This window comes from Cannabis sativa, chromosome 4 (assembly GCF_029168945.1).
Source record: "Cannabis sativa cultivar Pink pepper isolate KNU-18-1 chromosome 4, ASM2916894v1, whole genome shotgun sequence".
NCBI classification, from domain to species: domain Eukaryota; kingdom Viridiplantae; phylum Streptophyta; class Magnoliopsida; order Rosales; family Cannabaceae; genus Cannabis; species Cannabis sativa.
In genome coordinates this window covers 67,351,089-67,366,448 of record NC_083604.1, presented here as the reverse complement: position 1 = coordinate 67,366,448, position 15,360 = coordinate 67,351,089, and the positions used below count along the sequence as shown (strand labels likewise).

The 15,360-nt window shown below is 34.1% G+C and overlaps 1 protein-coding gene across 2 annotated transcripts; it reads right to left on the bottom strand.

The window, feature by feature from the left end:
- Nucleotides 1-11,203: 11,203 nt before the first annotated feature.
- LOC115715018 (KH domain-containing protein HEN4) lies at nucleotides 11,204-15,118 on the bottom strand. 2 transcript variants are annotated; one of them, XM_030643801.2, is made up of 7 exons: nucleotides 14,200-15,118; nucleotides 13,327-13,773; nucleotides 12,938-13,198; nucleotides 12,598-12,798; nucleotides 12,232-12,314; nucleotides 11,852-11,963; nucleotides 11,204-11,719 (listed from the first exon to the last, which is right to left on the bottom strand). In XM_030643801.2, the coding sequence occupies exons 1-7, from the start codon at nucleotides 14,872-14,874 to the stop codon at nucleotides 11,597-11,599; spliced, it is 1,902 nt and encodes a 633-aa protein (XP_030499661.2). In that variant the 5' UTR covers nucleotides 14,875-15,118; the 3' UTR covers nucleotides 11,204-11,596. The 2 variants fall into 2 exon arrangements, with proteins under 2 accessions (XP_030499661.2, XP_060970347.1); XM_061114364.1 differs by having other exon boundaries at nucleotides 12,944-13,198; nucleotides 14,200-15,110.
- Nucleotides 15,119-15,360: the final 242 nt, after the last annotated feature.

Genomic DNA, 15,360 nt, shown 5'->3' with positions numbered 1-15,360 from the left:
AATTTTCTAATTTTTATGGGCTTTTTCTACCCATTTGGACTGTATTTTACTCAAAGGTAGTTTTGGAGTACCCAATGCTACCCTCTAATCTATTGAGAAATGGTAAAATGTATTAGTTGTGTTGTTAGTACTTTACTTGATGTCATATCGCTATTAGTGTAATTAAATATCGGATTACATATAATTTAAAAACATCTCTAATGGTAACATTTTTTAAAGGTATAATAGTTTTACCTTTAGTCTCAGTTTTTTCTTTAGAGTCTCAATCTACTAACTGATACTGTTGAGTACTCTTTGGTGCCGGTTATAAACCGACACTTAATAATTAGATTGATTTTAAGTGTTCGTTTTTGTAATTAACCGATACTAGAACCGACATTAAAAGTGACTTTTGTAGTAGTGTAATAAGCTTGATTATTTTATTGATGAGTTTAATAATAATCATGAGTTTATAAGAGCTTCGAAATATAAGTCTATGGTTCCTGGATCACCTCTATACAACATTGTACTGGGAAAGATTTAATTTGAGGAATAAATTGAGAAAGAATTGATTTCTATAATAAATAAGTTTTTAGGGCAAAATAATAATTTTGTATAATTGTTTAATTATGAATTAAATAATTGAACTAAGCTAAACTATTTAGTTTTATTCACTTAAAATTACATATTAATTAAATACAATATTACAGCCTTGATGGAGGGCACTGCCATAAGGGTTGATGCTTATTATTATGCCCATATTTCGAACCATAAATATGAACATGATAAGTGGATATTGGTCTCGAAAATTAAGGGGACTTATAAATACAAAGTTTATCTTATCTCGGGATGTGCTACAATTAATGAGGTGTTGTCTCGCATTGTATTATATTATGGCTATCAATTAAAAACGATAAAATTATACATACAGTGACTAGCGAGGATAACAGTATCATGAGTTAATCTTGGAAATTAATTGAGGTAAATGAGGCTTGCATAAGACATTAAAGGATGAGTTAAGTGGAAAGAGTAAATAACGAGTTCTTTAAGAGCTTACAACTCATTGACCCACGTATTGGTGAGTATATTGAAAGACTAAGGGTCATGGTCTAAAGAGAACCTGCCCCACCATTTTCCATCAAATGCAAGAAAACAAATCAAGAAAAACCTGCTTTAGATCGCTTCTTAATGATATGATGGGGAAAGCATCAAGTTGTCTCGCAATATTCATCTCTATTACAAAAAGATGTGAGACAACTCTGAACACACCACTTCAGCAAAGACCTGTTACTTCTAGATAAGATTAAAAACCAGTTATTACCATTTATTTTATTTATCTCACATGTTGTAAAAATGAAACATGTGGATTATCCACGTTTCATAAATAGTTACCGAGATAAGTTCAAGACGGAATAGCTGACATTTGGAAGAATCCTATGAATAAGGACAAAAACCTACAAAGAGGCGATGGAGTTTTTGGGAGTAATAACTCTGGAGATTAATGTTATATTATTTTATAATATAATAAAGTATAGATTAAAATGTGATAAATATATGTGAATAATATATATTAGGTGTATGGTAAATATATGTGTAACTTATGATTTTATAACCTACACTTTTGTAACCTACATGTTGTAACTTGGAGAGGAGTTACAATTTGTTGTCACTTGTAACTCATGTGTTGATCACACAATAAAAGAGATGTTACACAAAGATGATGATAGAATTCAAAATTATGATGATATAGTTGTTACAAAATGGATTAATACTCATTTATGGGAGAGAAATGAGGTGTGGAATTTGAATTCTATGTGTGATCACCTAAACATTATAAAAGGAGGTCTTTGGTGCTCATTTGTAAGAGGTCAAGTTTTCTATCAAGAAAGCACATTGCTAGAAAACCCTAAAAGGCTTGATAATTCCCAAAGCTATTTCCTAGAGAGTTCCCTTAGTGCTTAGAGATAGGGGGAAATAAGCTTTTGGACAAAGGTGTAATACCTTGTTCAAGTCATGGTGATCCCCACTAATCTACACTCAAGGTTGTGAGTGAGTGTATATATATATATATTATTCTCTTGTTATATATATACATATTTTATATTACATGTGTTGTAATCTTCTCTTCTACCTTTCATATATATATAATATAAAGTGTATATATATGTATTGTAACATATATTTAATCAATTTCTTAGTTTAGTCCTTGTATTATTTTACAATAGAGTTGTGATAAATCTTGATTTTCTTCCATTGTTATAAAATCTCTAACAATTAATGAAATATTTAGAGATGTTCTCTTGTATTTGAAAACATTATAAAAATATAATCAAAAATAATATTGACTTGTGGAGTATGTAGATTCAACTACAAAATTACGTAAAATTCCTTTTTATTTTATATATATTCGATCATAATTAATTTTTAGTTTTATTTAAAAGGCTTCATTATTGTTAATAAATTTCTGTGTTAACAATTTGGTGCTTTTATTAAGAGTCATAGTTTAAAATTAAGAACTCGAAATGCATCTCCCCGGCATAGCTAGACTTTCTCGTCATGGAAAATACTTAACATGATGAACCAGTCATAAAAGAAGAGACAATGCAGCAATTGGTATAGAAGCCTCAAGGAACACAAACTCAAAATAGAAGCCAAGGAAAGGGTCCTACTTAAAGGAACCCCAAAAGAGATGACCCTGAGGAAAAAATTCCCGAGAGAAGAGAATCAGATGCATATGACCCCACGAGGTATGTTCTTATTGTGGAATTAGAAAATTGATTACTCCGTTGGAGACTCGCAGAATCCAATCGAAGGAACGAAGAGTTGAACAAGCAATGACTGTGACCAGAATAACTCAAAATGATGCACCGTCAGTGCAAGGGGATCATGATTCCTAACTTGTCTGAATTCGAGCTTGATAAAGAATAATGCTCACTGCTCTCCGAATGAATCAAATCTCTTCCCATTCCTTCAAAGTTCAAGAACCTTTCTTGGCATCAATACATTGGGAAAGAAGATCCACTGTCTCACATCTGCTACTTCAAAGTGCAAACCGATCTGCAAGGTGTTGAGAGACGACGTTAGGTGTAGAATCCTCCCTGTCACACTGACATGCCTAGCTCAAAGGTGGTACCTTAAGCTCTCCCCTAGATCAATCGACTCATGGAAAGATCTAGTGGATGCTTTTGGCAACCAGTTTGCTCCTTCCTGACAATGCCAGATCTAATCCAATGATTTGGTGGATATCAAGCAATAAGGAGACAAGCTCCTCAAGGACTACATCCAACGATTCTTAGAGGCAGCCACTAAGACCAAAAGTCTTGGCGAGGATGCAAGAGTTATGGCACTCGCAGTCAGACTTAAGGAGATGAGTCCTCTATGGTCCGACCTTCATCTCAAGGCTGTATACACCATGAATGACTTCTTATATAGATCAGATGGCTTTATCAAACTTGAAGAAGTCATCACGCAAGCCAAGGGCTCAAAGGGTGGCAAGAAGAAGCCACCAGAATCCCAAACCTCTGCTACTGAGGTACAGGGCAATGGGAAGAAGGGAGGTTCGAACGGAGGAAAGAGAGCCAACAACGGTGGTAAGCCAGGAAACTCCCCGGCGGAAAGAAGCCTAAGACTGGGGGCAATCCCTTATGAGAGTATGAGCCTCGCTTCACCAACTACTCAATTCTCTTAGCTCCAAGAGAGGAGATTTGTACGACTACAAAGTCAACAGTTTTGTATTGCAAACCTCTTCCCTTCAAAGAATCAGGAAAGAGGAACATGAAAAAATTTTGTCGCTACCACAATAATTACGGTCATGACACTAATGAGTGTAATCAGTTGGGGGTGAGATAGAATTTCTCATCAGACAGAAACATGCCGCTCTTTAGTGGTATGTACGACCTGAAGCTCCAGTTGGGGGTAATGCAGCTCTCCAGCCTATGCCAGTTGCAGGTAGGCTAGAGATCATGATTAGAGGCCCTCACATAGCTGGAAATTCAAGGAAGGCCTTAGAAAGGTATGCAAGATCACTTTGACATGAACCAAGAGCTGAAGTCCTAGAGGTAGCAGAACGTCCTCCAAAGTCTCTGCGCTATGGATGTTAACATATCACCTTCAGAGAATCAGACTCATATCATGTCAGCTACCCTCACAACAATCATTTAGTTATTGAGGTAGAAATAGCTAATATGATGGTGGCCAGGATGATAATCGATGACGGAGCGTCCTCAAACATCCTACTCAAGCAAGCACTAATCAGAATGGGTTTGACATTAGAAGACCTAGAACTATGTGAGTAGCTTAAGTATGGTTTTCGCAGAGCTGGAATTAATCCATGTGGCAAGATCAAATTGCCACTTACTTCAGCACTGCCTCAAAGCAGACCACCATCATGGCCACGTTCATAGTGGTGAATGTGAAGTCTCCGTACAACGTAATTCTCGGAAAGCCTGCTCTTAACGACCTTCGAGCCATCTCCTCAGTATACCATTTGTCCATCAAGTTCCCAACGACAGCAGGTATTGGTTGTCTCCTTGGTAATCAAATAACAACCTACAAGTGTTATAACGCATCGTTATCACTCGCCAAGAAGACCTCCTCTATTGCTATGGCTTCAGAGGGAACGAACAAGACCTCCTCTGTTGTTATGGCACTAGGGGTACAAGAAAGGCCTCTCCTGCGAAAGTCAGAGAGACGACGAAGACCTCCGAAGATCAAACTACGAAGAAGACAGAGACGGCACCTAAAACCACTTGAATGTGCACCCAAGATGGGGATGACATTAAACCCCATTTTTGGGAAATCGACTCGGGAGTTGGTCTGACCGAGGAACTCAAAGAACTTCCCCTCAACACATCAGACCCAACCAAGGTTATGAAGATTGGAACAAACCTAACAGAGGTCTTGAGCGAGATGCTCATGGCTTGCCTCAGGAGAAATTAAGACATTTTCACTTGGTCGCATGAAGACATGATCGGGATCGACCCCCAGGTCATCTGTCATGCCCTCAACTTAGACAAGGTAAAATTCAAGCCTGTACAACAGAAACGCAGGCTCCTTGACAAAGAGCGTTCCAAAGCTCTCAAGGAAGAAGTTGAAAGACTAAAGGAGAACAGCTTTATCAGGGAGCTTTCTACTCGATTTGGGTATCCAACCCTATTCTGGTGCCTAAACTGAAAGGAAAGTAAAGGACATGCGTCGACTTTACCAACCTCAACAAAGCATGCCTTAAAGATTGTTTCCCACTACCACGAATTCATCAATTGGTGGACGCGATAGTCGACTACAACCAGATCAGCATGCACGCACCAAACGAAAAACATACTAGTTTTTGAACTGACATCGGGCTTTATTGTTACAATTTACGTGGTTCAGGTGTTAATTAACCTTAGTCCATGAGTCAGTCTATTAGCCTCAAATGGTGTATTTGATATTTTTACAGTATTTTAGCAGGAAAACCCTAACTCTGTATTCTTCGTTTCTCTTGAAGAAGAGGAAAGTTTAGAATGAATCAGTAGAGCTTCAGCTATCTAGGTTACGATCTGTTGGAATATATTTTACCAGGATCTAGATTTACTAACAAGTATATTTTTAACATCCTAATATGAATTTCTAAAACGATGAAAATAAACACATAAAAGGTATGAGAAACCTTACAATGGTTGCAGCGGAATCCAATGACTCCTTCCGCTCAGATCTCTAACCCTTGTATCCTTTTTGTAGCAGAGTATCACCAAGATCTGAGCCCGATTCTCATTCTTGTTGTTTGGATTCTTCACAGTCTTACATACTATGATTGAGGACTCACTTGATATGTGTGGGCATGTACTCAATCACTAATGGCTGAATTTTATTTTGTGAAGAAAGGCTAAGGATTTTGAAAATCAAGAGAAGAAAGGAAGAAGAAGAAGTCTCAAAACCTAGAGAGAAAGAAAGCTAGGTTTTCTTGCCTCTGAAGCATTAGTTGGATAATGAGACTTTCTTTTTATATATATATACTACTTCTCTTAGGGTTAGGGTTGATTTATTTGGAATAAAAAATGATAAAAAAAAATGGATCAAAATTACCATCTAGTGGCTGGCCATGAATAGGCCCAACACTAGTTAGATTTTTGTTATTTTTCTCAACCATTTGTCTATTTTTCACAAATACCACTTTTTGTAATTTCAACCTTATAAATGCCAAAACTATTTATTTAATAATTAAAATAATTATCAAATAAAATTGTCATTTATAATATTTATTAATTAGACTCCACAAAGTCTCTTAATTAATAAATTAACCCTAAAATCCTATTTCTTCACAATCAAGCCATAATATAGTGAAAATTCATAAACTAGACATAGTCTAATTTTAGAATTAAAATTGATTAATCAAAATCAATTAACTGAGTCTTACAAGCAGTTTGTCTCAACTAGTATGGGGACCATGGGCATATATATATAACCGAGATTCCAATAAGCAGATCTAGAATTTACCAAGTAAATTCTCTAACTTATTAATTCATCGTTGAACCACTATAGAACTTGGAATTGCACTCTCAGTTACATAGAACGCTCTATATGTTCCACGATATAGATACGCTATTAATTATCCATTGTTATAATCCCAATAATCAATGATCCTCTATAGATGATTTACATTGCATAGGGACAAAATTACCGTTACACTCTTTCAATGTATTTTATCCTTAAAACACTTAGCCACCTATAAATGATATTTTAGTGAACTAATATAATCACTAAAATGAGCGCTCTATCATTTATCTCTATTTAGCCAAGCTCGAAGGAAATCATCGTTTCACTTTTATGTCCGAATAGAAGCTATAGATTCCATATCTATGATTAGTGCTCCCACTCAATTGTACTATCATGTTCACAAAATGTACGTATCACCCGGACCAAAAGGTATGCTTAACTAACAAATTAAAGAACACAAATAACACTCTTGAGATCGAACCTAACCATGTCAGGATTAAGATCATTTGATCTAGGATCAACTAGGTGATATTGAATTGAATAGATATTACGGTAAGATTATCATATCTAGTCCAAGTTCAATATCAGTCCCTTCCGATGCATACTCCATACATCCAACCTAAGCTTACTTTAACTAATGTCCTGTAAAGGACATAACACTTATCCAAGGTGCAAGTAAACTACATTGTAGATTATCATATCAGTTAAACCATATGTACTGATAAATCTAGGAATACATTTAATCACACAATCTTGTTTACTTTCCACTGTGTTGACAACACAATAAATAAGAATATCAGTGTGATAAGGGTTTGGATGAATTTATTAATCAAATAAGTAAATAGATGATCACATGAACCAAATAACACATTAAACAAGTAATGAAATTAAATTTGTTTATTTATTGATAATTGAATAGAAAAGATTACATTAAAATAGAGTTTTATTTAGCGCACAAAGCCCAACATAATCCCCCCTTTGTATGGAAATAAAAAGATATTTATAAGCTAAGGGAGGGTATAGACATGCCCACCTGCCTAGGGTTTCTGTAAAAAGCCAACTAATGGGGTAAAATACATGCAAAAATAGAGCTGACTACTGGGCCCCTTAGAAAAAATTGTGCTCGTGCATTGCAGGATATAGACAATAGGGAATCATTGTACGTAGTGGACACGTGTCACCAAAAGGTTTAACCTTTAAAAGTATATGTCTGGAATAATTGTCTGGCAAAAAGGTGTGTGAGGTGCGCGCACTCCCATGTTCTGGCACAGGGGACAAGATCTAATTTTGTGTCAGAAAGAGCATAATCGTCTCTGGCTGATCTGGGTTGCTTCCAAGGTAGATTTTTGCGATACTCTAGGGCGGTTAGCATCTGCGATAAGCCCTTCAAGTACCCATCTAAGTATTGCTTGGGCAGGCTTTGAGCTCAAACCACTCTGGGTCCTAGAGTGGAAATATGTCTCCCGTGTCTAGGAAGCTAAGATAAGGCGAGGTAGACTTCCGCTTATCTCTCAGTCTTGACTTGTTCCCAGTTTGATGAAGCTTCTTCGTGACTGAGTTTTAATGAGATATTTGAATTAGTGAGATTATGAAATTATCTCTTCCTTTTTGTACCACATGTCACCTGTTCAGAAACACGGATAATAATTTTGTAGTTGTTTTTAAGTTTTTTTTTAGTTTATTTGTGTGTTGTGTTTAAGTTTTATAGTTTGTATGAGGATACATATACTTAAAGTGATTATCATTTCCGTTAAAGTTAACAATAGAAAGATTCTTTTATGAGCACACTTTTTCTCATATTTTTTAACATTCTTTTTCTCTCTTACAAAAAAAAGCACTCTTCCTATATCTTTCTCTCTCTTACATGATTAGTAAAAGTAGTATTCTTTCAGATGTTTTGTAGTTTAGTCAAAATTGATTTATAAATGATTTGCATATTTCAACGAGGTTGATATCTTGTTATTTTTCTGTTGATTTGTAGTTGTCTTTTTGTTATTTTATAATTATTTTTATGTGTTTTTTATTGTACAATTATTGTTTAGTGTATGTTCATTTTTTATGGTGTATATTCTTAGTTTATTCTGGACAATTTTTTCGTTGTATATATGTGCATTTGTTTTGTTATTTTTAAGTGGTTTTCAGAATATTTTTTTTGTTAAACAGTTACTTTTAATTCTTTTTTTATTCATGTATTTTTTTTAGTGTATATATTTAGTTTATTCTTGACAATTGTTTTTCTTCTTGTATGTGTATTAATTTGTAGATGTAGATACATATATGAAGTTTATTTTTTTTGACACATTTTTTTAAAATAGTGATAATTTTTTTCATTTTTTTAATTGACACAATGTGCAGTAATAGATATTGATAAATTAATTATATACCACCCATTATATTATATATCTCATTTTGAAATTATAAGATTTTATTATTTCTATTATTAATGTAACTATTTATTTAATTTCTAAAAAATAAATGGTCTTTTTAACTGTCACTAACTCAAAAAGGAATAGAGAAAAAAAAAATTGAAAGTATGAAGTTGTAACAACAAATTTTATGAAAAAAAAAATAATATAGTAGTACAAAAAGATAAATAAAATTGCCAAACTAAGTAAAAAAAATCGTAATACAAAAACATGTTGAGGAGTTGATATTGTATTGCATATTGCAATTACTTTGTATTATCGTTTTGTTGTTTTATAGTTGTTTTCATGTTTTTTTATTAAATTGTTCTAGTGTTGTTTTTTAGATATCTTAGTTGTTTTTGAGTTGTTTTTCTTTTTATTCTAAATACAGTATTTTTGTAATTTTAAAACTTTTAGACAGTATTTTTAAAAACTTGATATAGTAAAAATGTAAAAATAAAATAAAAATATGAGTAAAAATATAAAAATAACAAAAAAAAAATATTTTTGTCCGACTCCCTAAATCTTTTGAAAAGTGGAGAGATTATATTTTTGAATTTGGAAGCACGTCTCCCTCCAACTCTCCTCTCCCTCTCTTCCTCCTACCGAAAAATGAATTGCACCTCCTTCTTCTACTTCCTCTACACCTTTGTCATCCCTAACAAACAATGTTAGGTGACGTTTGGTTGGAGGTAATGAAATGGAATAGAATGGAAACAATTTTCATTCCATTCCTTTGGTTGGTTGCATTTAAAACTATTGGAATATTATTTCGATGGAATGACCTTTCCATCATTTTGATGGAATAACTATTCCATTTTGAAATTGAAGAAAAGATCATTTCAATGCAAGATTTGGAAAAATTTAATAATTTTTTTTTATCAATTTTTTTATGTATTTTAAATTTTATTTCATTCCACTCTTATTCCAATTCTCATTTCCATTCCTATTCTTATATTTTCATTCCTTCCAACCAAACGCCACCTTAATGTATTAGAAAAATGACATGTTTTCTTTTTAAATAAAATAAATTAAGTTTGTTTGGAATTATTAAAGTTACACCTTAAAAAGTTAGATTGGGACCTCTCTGCCTCTTTTAGGAAAAAAGAAATAATCTCACCCATAATTATACCACGTGTCATTGGGGTGGATAAGAGCATTTTTAATGGAGGAAAACATTTATAATTGCTAAGAACATCTTCAATTGTAATATTTTTTTTTAAAGCTGCTAAAAATTTCCATATCATTTAAAAATATAATATTTTATTTTATTTCTCTTCCACATTATTTTTGACACTCTTAATTCTAAAACTCCAATGGTATAACACCCTTCAAGAATGCTATAATTATAATTTCACATATTATTATTTAATATATTATTTGTTTTAATTATAAATATTATCATACTACTTATTTATCTTTAATTTTTTATTTTTTTTTAAAAAAAGAGATAGCATATAGTGGCATCAACACAATTTCTATAATAGCACCTATTTATCTCCAATGGTATGACATCCTTGTATTTTGCCAAATAAGCAATCCACATAAACAAGCATTCTCCAAAATTTAACCATTGGAGATGCTCTAAAATACACATATCATCCTAAAATATTATTTTTTATTTTCTCTCATCCATATATAAGATTTGTTACATTTTCTTAAAAAAAAAAATACTCTAATAGTTCACAAAACTAAAAGTTACCCACTATGGTCCCACATCTCATTAAATTAATGACTTTTTAGGTAAAAATAACTTTTTGTTAATAAACAAAATTTAATAAAATGACATGTGACCATCGTCTATAGGCTAATTAATAATTTTTTCTCCCGAACTTTGACATGTACAAAATCGTGCCCCTGAACTTTTTTGGCTGTTATTCCCCCCAAACTATTAAAATTGTTAAATTTAAGGACTTTTGTCTAATTTCATTCAACTTTACTGTTTCAATAATTATTTATGTACTAAATCATGCTTCCCAGAATTTGATATCTACCAAATTATGTCCCTCAAACTTTGATATGTACTAAATCATGCCCCTTGAACTTTCATCTATGTTAGAATTTTTTTACTAAAATTAGACAAAAAGCCTTAAATTTAACAATCTCAATAGTTCGGAGAGAATTTTTAACGGTCAAAAAAATTCAAGGGGCACGATTTAGTACATGTCAAAATTCAGAGGAAAAAATTACTAATTAGCCTTGTCTATATTGAGCAACACTTTACATAAAATTGATCTTAAAAAATTAAACCGCATTACATATGTGGCAAGACAACTTCAATGGACAACCCCATGCTCTAAGGAACAATTATAATCAAGCAAAAGCAAATAAAATAACTCATTGTGAAAAAAAAAACACACACAATGCATTTCTATGTTGAATCAACGGGTGTACTTATCTAGTTACTCACAAAAAAAACTACACAATTTCACTATCACATGCTAGTCGATCAAGAACCTTGGACGTATCTACGCAACAAAAGATAAAAGATATATGTTCTATTTCTCCCATACGAAAATGTCCTAAGGTAATAGGTAATAATACTATTCATGAATGAGATTATCTATACTGTACTGTGATTCTATTCTTAGTTGGTGGCTACCTTTTAGTAGAATGTACACAAAACATGAAAACACTTCGAATATACCTCCTCTGCTCAACTGTATGAAATAAAATGGTCAAAAATCTGTTTTTTAGATCAAATTAAATTTATTCTGGTTTCATGATTTCTTCGTAGTTTAGATGAAAGCTTGGAGTAGACTCTGTGCTCTCAAGGTTTGATCAGGTGTCCCGGATATAACAACCTTCCCTTCACTTTCCCCTGGACGAGGATCGTGCACTTCAACTTTGGCTCCTGAAATCTGATTAAAATTCATAGTTGAGCAAAAGTTTTAAGATATCAGTGTCTACCCTATTCTACTCTACTTTGTTAGCCTGGCCAAATATTACTCTAAAATTAAATGAACATCCGAATCAAACATGTGCCATAGTACCTCTTTAAGACGATTTAAATTGCAACCATCTTTGCCGTAGATTGAGTTAAAAGCGTGCCTTGAAACTACTATCTCCAGAATAGTATTAGTCACTACAGCAAGTTTGTTCCCACTGCACAAAAATTCAAAGATAATATTTTTGACAGAACACGTGCCTCCAAAAACTGTAAAATAGTTTTACTTCATTTCCCATTAGGCTACATTGTGTTGGTTACTGCTAAACAGAAAAGTTACAACGTTGTTATGTTACATAGCACTTGGGAGGTGCATGTTTAATTTAGAGAATGACAAATTCTTGAGCCTTTTGAACCTGCGGAATTTACAAAGAATAATGCATGAAAATAGATGTACAAATTCATGCTGTTTTATGCAGTACTAACCTTCCAAATTCAAGATTCACCTCATATCTTTTGAAAGCATCCCTAGCATCAGTGTTGTAGTTGCCATACTCCGTTTTCATATTCTGCAATAAGACCAATTCCAACGATGGATATCCTTTGACTCGCTTAGGTGCCTTAGTAATGAGAAAGTCGTGATCTAGGAGGATTAGGGGTGGTCATGTTTTAACTTTTTTCTCTACAATTTAGTACATGTATTTTTGAAAAGAATAACATCAATGTGTGTGAATTTATGTTGACTCAACTAATATTAATATGTATACATATATATTGTACAATATCGACCTCTATGTGTTAATTCTGCCTCCATTGATAACTTCAAAATAGGTGAATGAATAAATTAATAACCTGAGGTAGCTTTGGTTGAAAAGCACCTGGACTACGAGAGAGTACAACTCGGTTTCTCAAACTTGTTAACAGAGCTTCATCAGTAGCGAAGGAACTCCTTGCGCCCATGCCATTAAGGACCTCGCGATGCATAAGGTGATTCCTAAGAGTACTAGTGACTTGAAATAGAGCACTTTGTACAGTTATATACTCACCAGTGATCTGCATTAAAGAAACACATTCTACCTTTACAAACTCAAGTACCATTAATTTATTGTGAGCATGTCCAGCCAAAACAACACTTTTTTGGTCATTCATGGTACATTACTATAAGGAGGAAAAGGACATACTGAATCTGTACCTGTACCTGTACCACTTGATTTTGTAGAGTTCCATCCTGTATTCGTATGTCAGCACCAGATGCTTCTTCGATTTCTTTAATGACCTTACTTTCATTTTCACTTAAGCAAGCAACTAGATCTGTCGCAACTAGAAGCTTTGCTGTTACAGTTGTACCATTACTGAAATCTAATAAAAACCCTTTCTCGATGTCCCCTTCAACAATTCTAGCAAACACAAGAATAACAGCATTTTGTGCTGGAGAGTACTCTGACTCCATGTCCTGCAAAAAGAAATAAACAAAATAGAGCAAACTATGACCAACAATCAAAGACATTGTATGTGGGAATCAATGAGAATTCAAAGATAAACAATCATTTTTAACGAATTCAAAGCTGTAGTATGGCTAACCTCAAATGCAGAAATAGTAATAACACGCTCACCAGAGCTATTCTTAGGATTTGCAAATCTTATACCAGCACCAGTCTCATTCTCTAGAGCTTTGACTATGGACCCTTTTCTACCAATCACGCTCCCAGCTGTATCATTTGAGCAAATAAGTCGAAACATAACTTCTTGTTGCGTATTCTTTGTGCCATACTTGTTGGAGACTCCATCGGAGTCTGCCTTGGAATAGTCAACTGAAGCAGTGTTTATATTAACAGAAGTTTGTGGTAACAACGAACTAAGATTTGGGAAAATCTCAGCATTAGTCTCAGAATCATGAAACATCCCACGGGAAGAACACTCTGTAGATCTGTTCAAAAAGGCGACCTCACTTTCTAGGGTAGATTGATCTTGAATACAACTAGAAACTGCAATGAAAGCCTTCTTTACAGCCAAAACAGTTCCAATAATCTGTTATTGCACACACACAAAAAAAGGAACTAAACATTGTTGTTCATATATACATATAAGATTACTTTCAAGATATATATGTACATTCACATCAATTGTTTTTGTAGGAAAGAAACTATGCCATCTTTATATGTTATTCCAACAATGACACGTTCCTTACATTACATGTCATAAGTAGCAACTTATTATAAGTCTTAAGTGAATATCCCTTTTTTATTTTGTGGAAATTCAAAATTGTACGTGTCCATTTCTTCATCCTATGTGGGCTCATGGAATATTTTGTCACCAGTGTTAACGATAAACTCAACAACAATGGGTCAATCAACAGTGTATGTTCTAAAAAATGTAATTTATTTTTTCCCACTTCCTTTTCCATTGTATCATTTTCCTGAGAATCAAACAGGGAATGTTGCAAGATAGACGAACCTGAATAACTTTGTCTAATCCCTCTTGCCTAGCTGAGGCGATCCTAATATTAGCAGAGGTCTCCTTTCTCATTCTGGTAATATTTGTCCCTCCTTTTCCCATCACCGCACCAATCTGAGACTTCTCAGCGAGCAATCTACAAGAAACCACTCGCATGGAAGCAGAAGCCGAAGTAGTAACACCCTCATTCTCTACCTCCAAAGTCCAGATTCTCTCCAAAACCCTAAGCATCGCATCCTGAGCGCTCGACACGTCACACTCCTCAGTACTCAGGACGATCCTTTTATTAGGCAACCTGGACCCGATGACCAAAACAACTCTTTCGTCTGACCCGGGAGCTGAATTCTCGCAGTGGATTTTAGTATCAGTCTCTCGCCGGAGCTGAGACACGACGGCACCAGAACTCCCGATAAGGCCTCCGATCATAGACTGGGGGCAGAACAATCGCAAAGCCACCTGTCCCGGTAAGACCTTGAATCCCTCAGGTGACCGCCGTCGAGGTCTCGACCTCCCCGACCTAGTCAACGCTCTTCGCGGTATTTTACCTTCGATATCCTTGCAATTGCACGCCCTGCCGCGCGCGTGGTGGTGGGGGTAGCGTGCGGATTCTTGCGCTGTGTAAGTACCGGGTTCTAGCGGCGATGATGGCCGTTTGGAGAAATTCAAATATTCCATAGCCAAATCCTTCTCTCCTTTCTATAAATTGTTAATGAAACTTTACAGGGAACCAAAAACAAAAGAAACGAAAAATAGAGAGAGGTGTAGAAGCGTTTCCTTCTTTGTTAAGTATATAAGTTCGGTGATCCGTACGTGGGTTAACTCAATACCTGGGAACTGTAAAGGCAAAGCGCGCGAGGCAATCAAATATGTATCTTTGAGTCTGAGATTAACGTTGTCCTACATTGGACAACCTTTTAAATATTTATATATAACAACAATCACATTAAATTATATATTAAATTTATTCCATTTTATTATTATTTGTATTGAGTTATTTATAATTTTATTCTTCTTACAAAATTTATATTTATGATTTAAAGATAAAAAAAATTAAATTTGGGACATTAATCACGAGAAGAAAAAAAAAATATATATATATATATTTTTGGAGAAGATAGAATTTCTAGTTTTTTTTTTTTTTTTTTGTAATAACTAAATTCT

Excerpts from the sequence above, each read along its gene's own strand:
- LOC115715018 (XM_030643801.2), bottom strand. The coding sequence starts at position 14,874 with ATGGAATATTTGAATTTCTCCAAACGGCCATCATCGCCGCTAGAACCC. Across the intron at positions 12,799-12,937 it reads ATCAAGTGGTACAGGTACAG|ATCACTGGTGAGTATATAAC; the intron begins GTACAGATTCAG and ends TCTTTAATGCAG. Across the intron at positions 12,315-12,597 it reads TTCAACCAAAGCTACCTCAG|AATATGAAAACGGAGTATGG; the intron begins GTTATTAATTTA and ends GTCTTATTGCAG.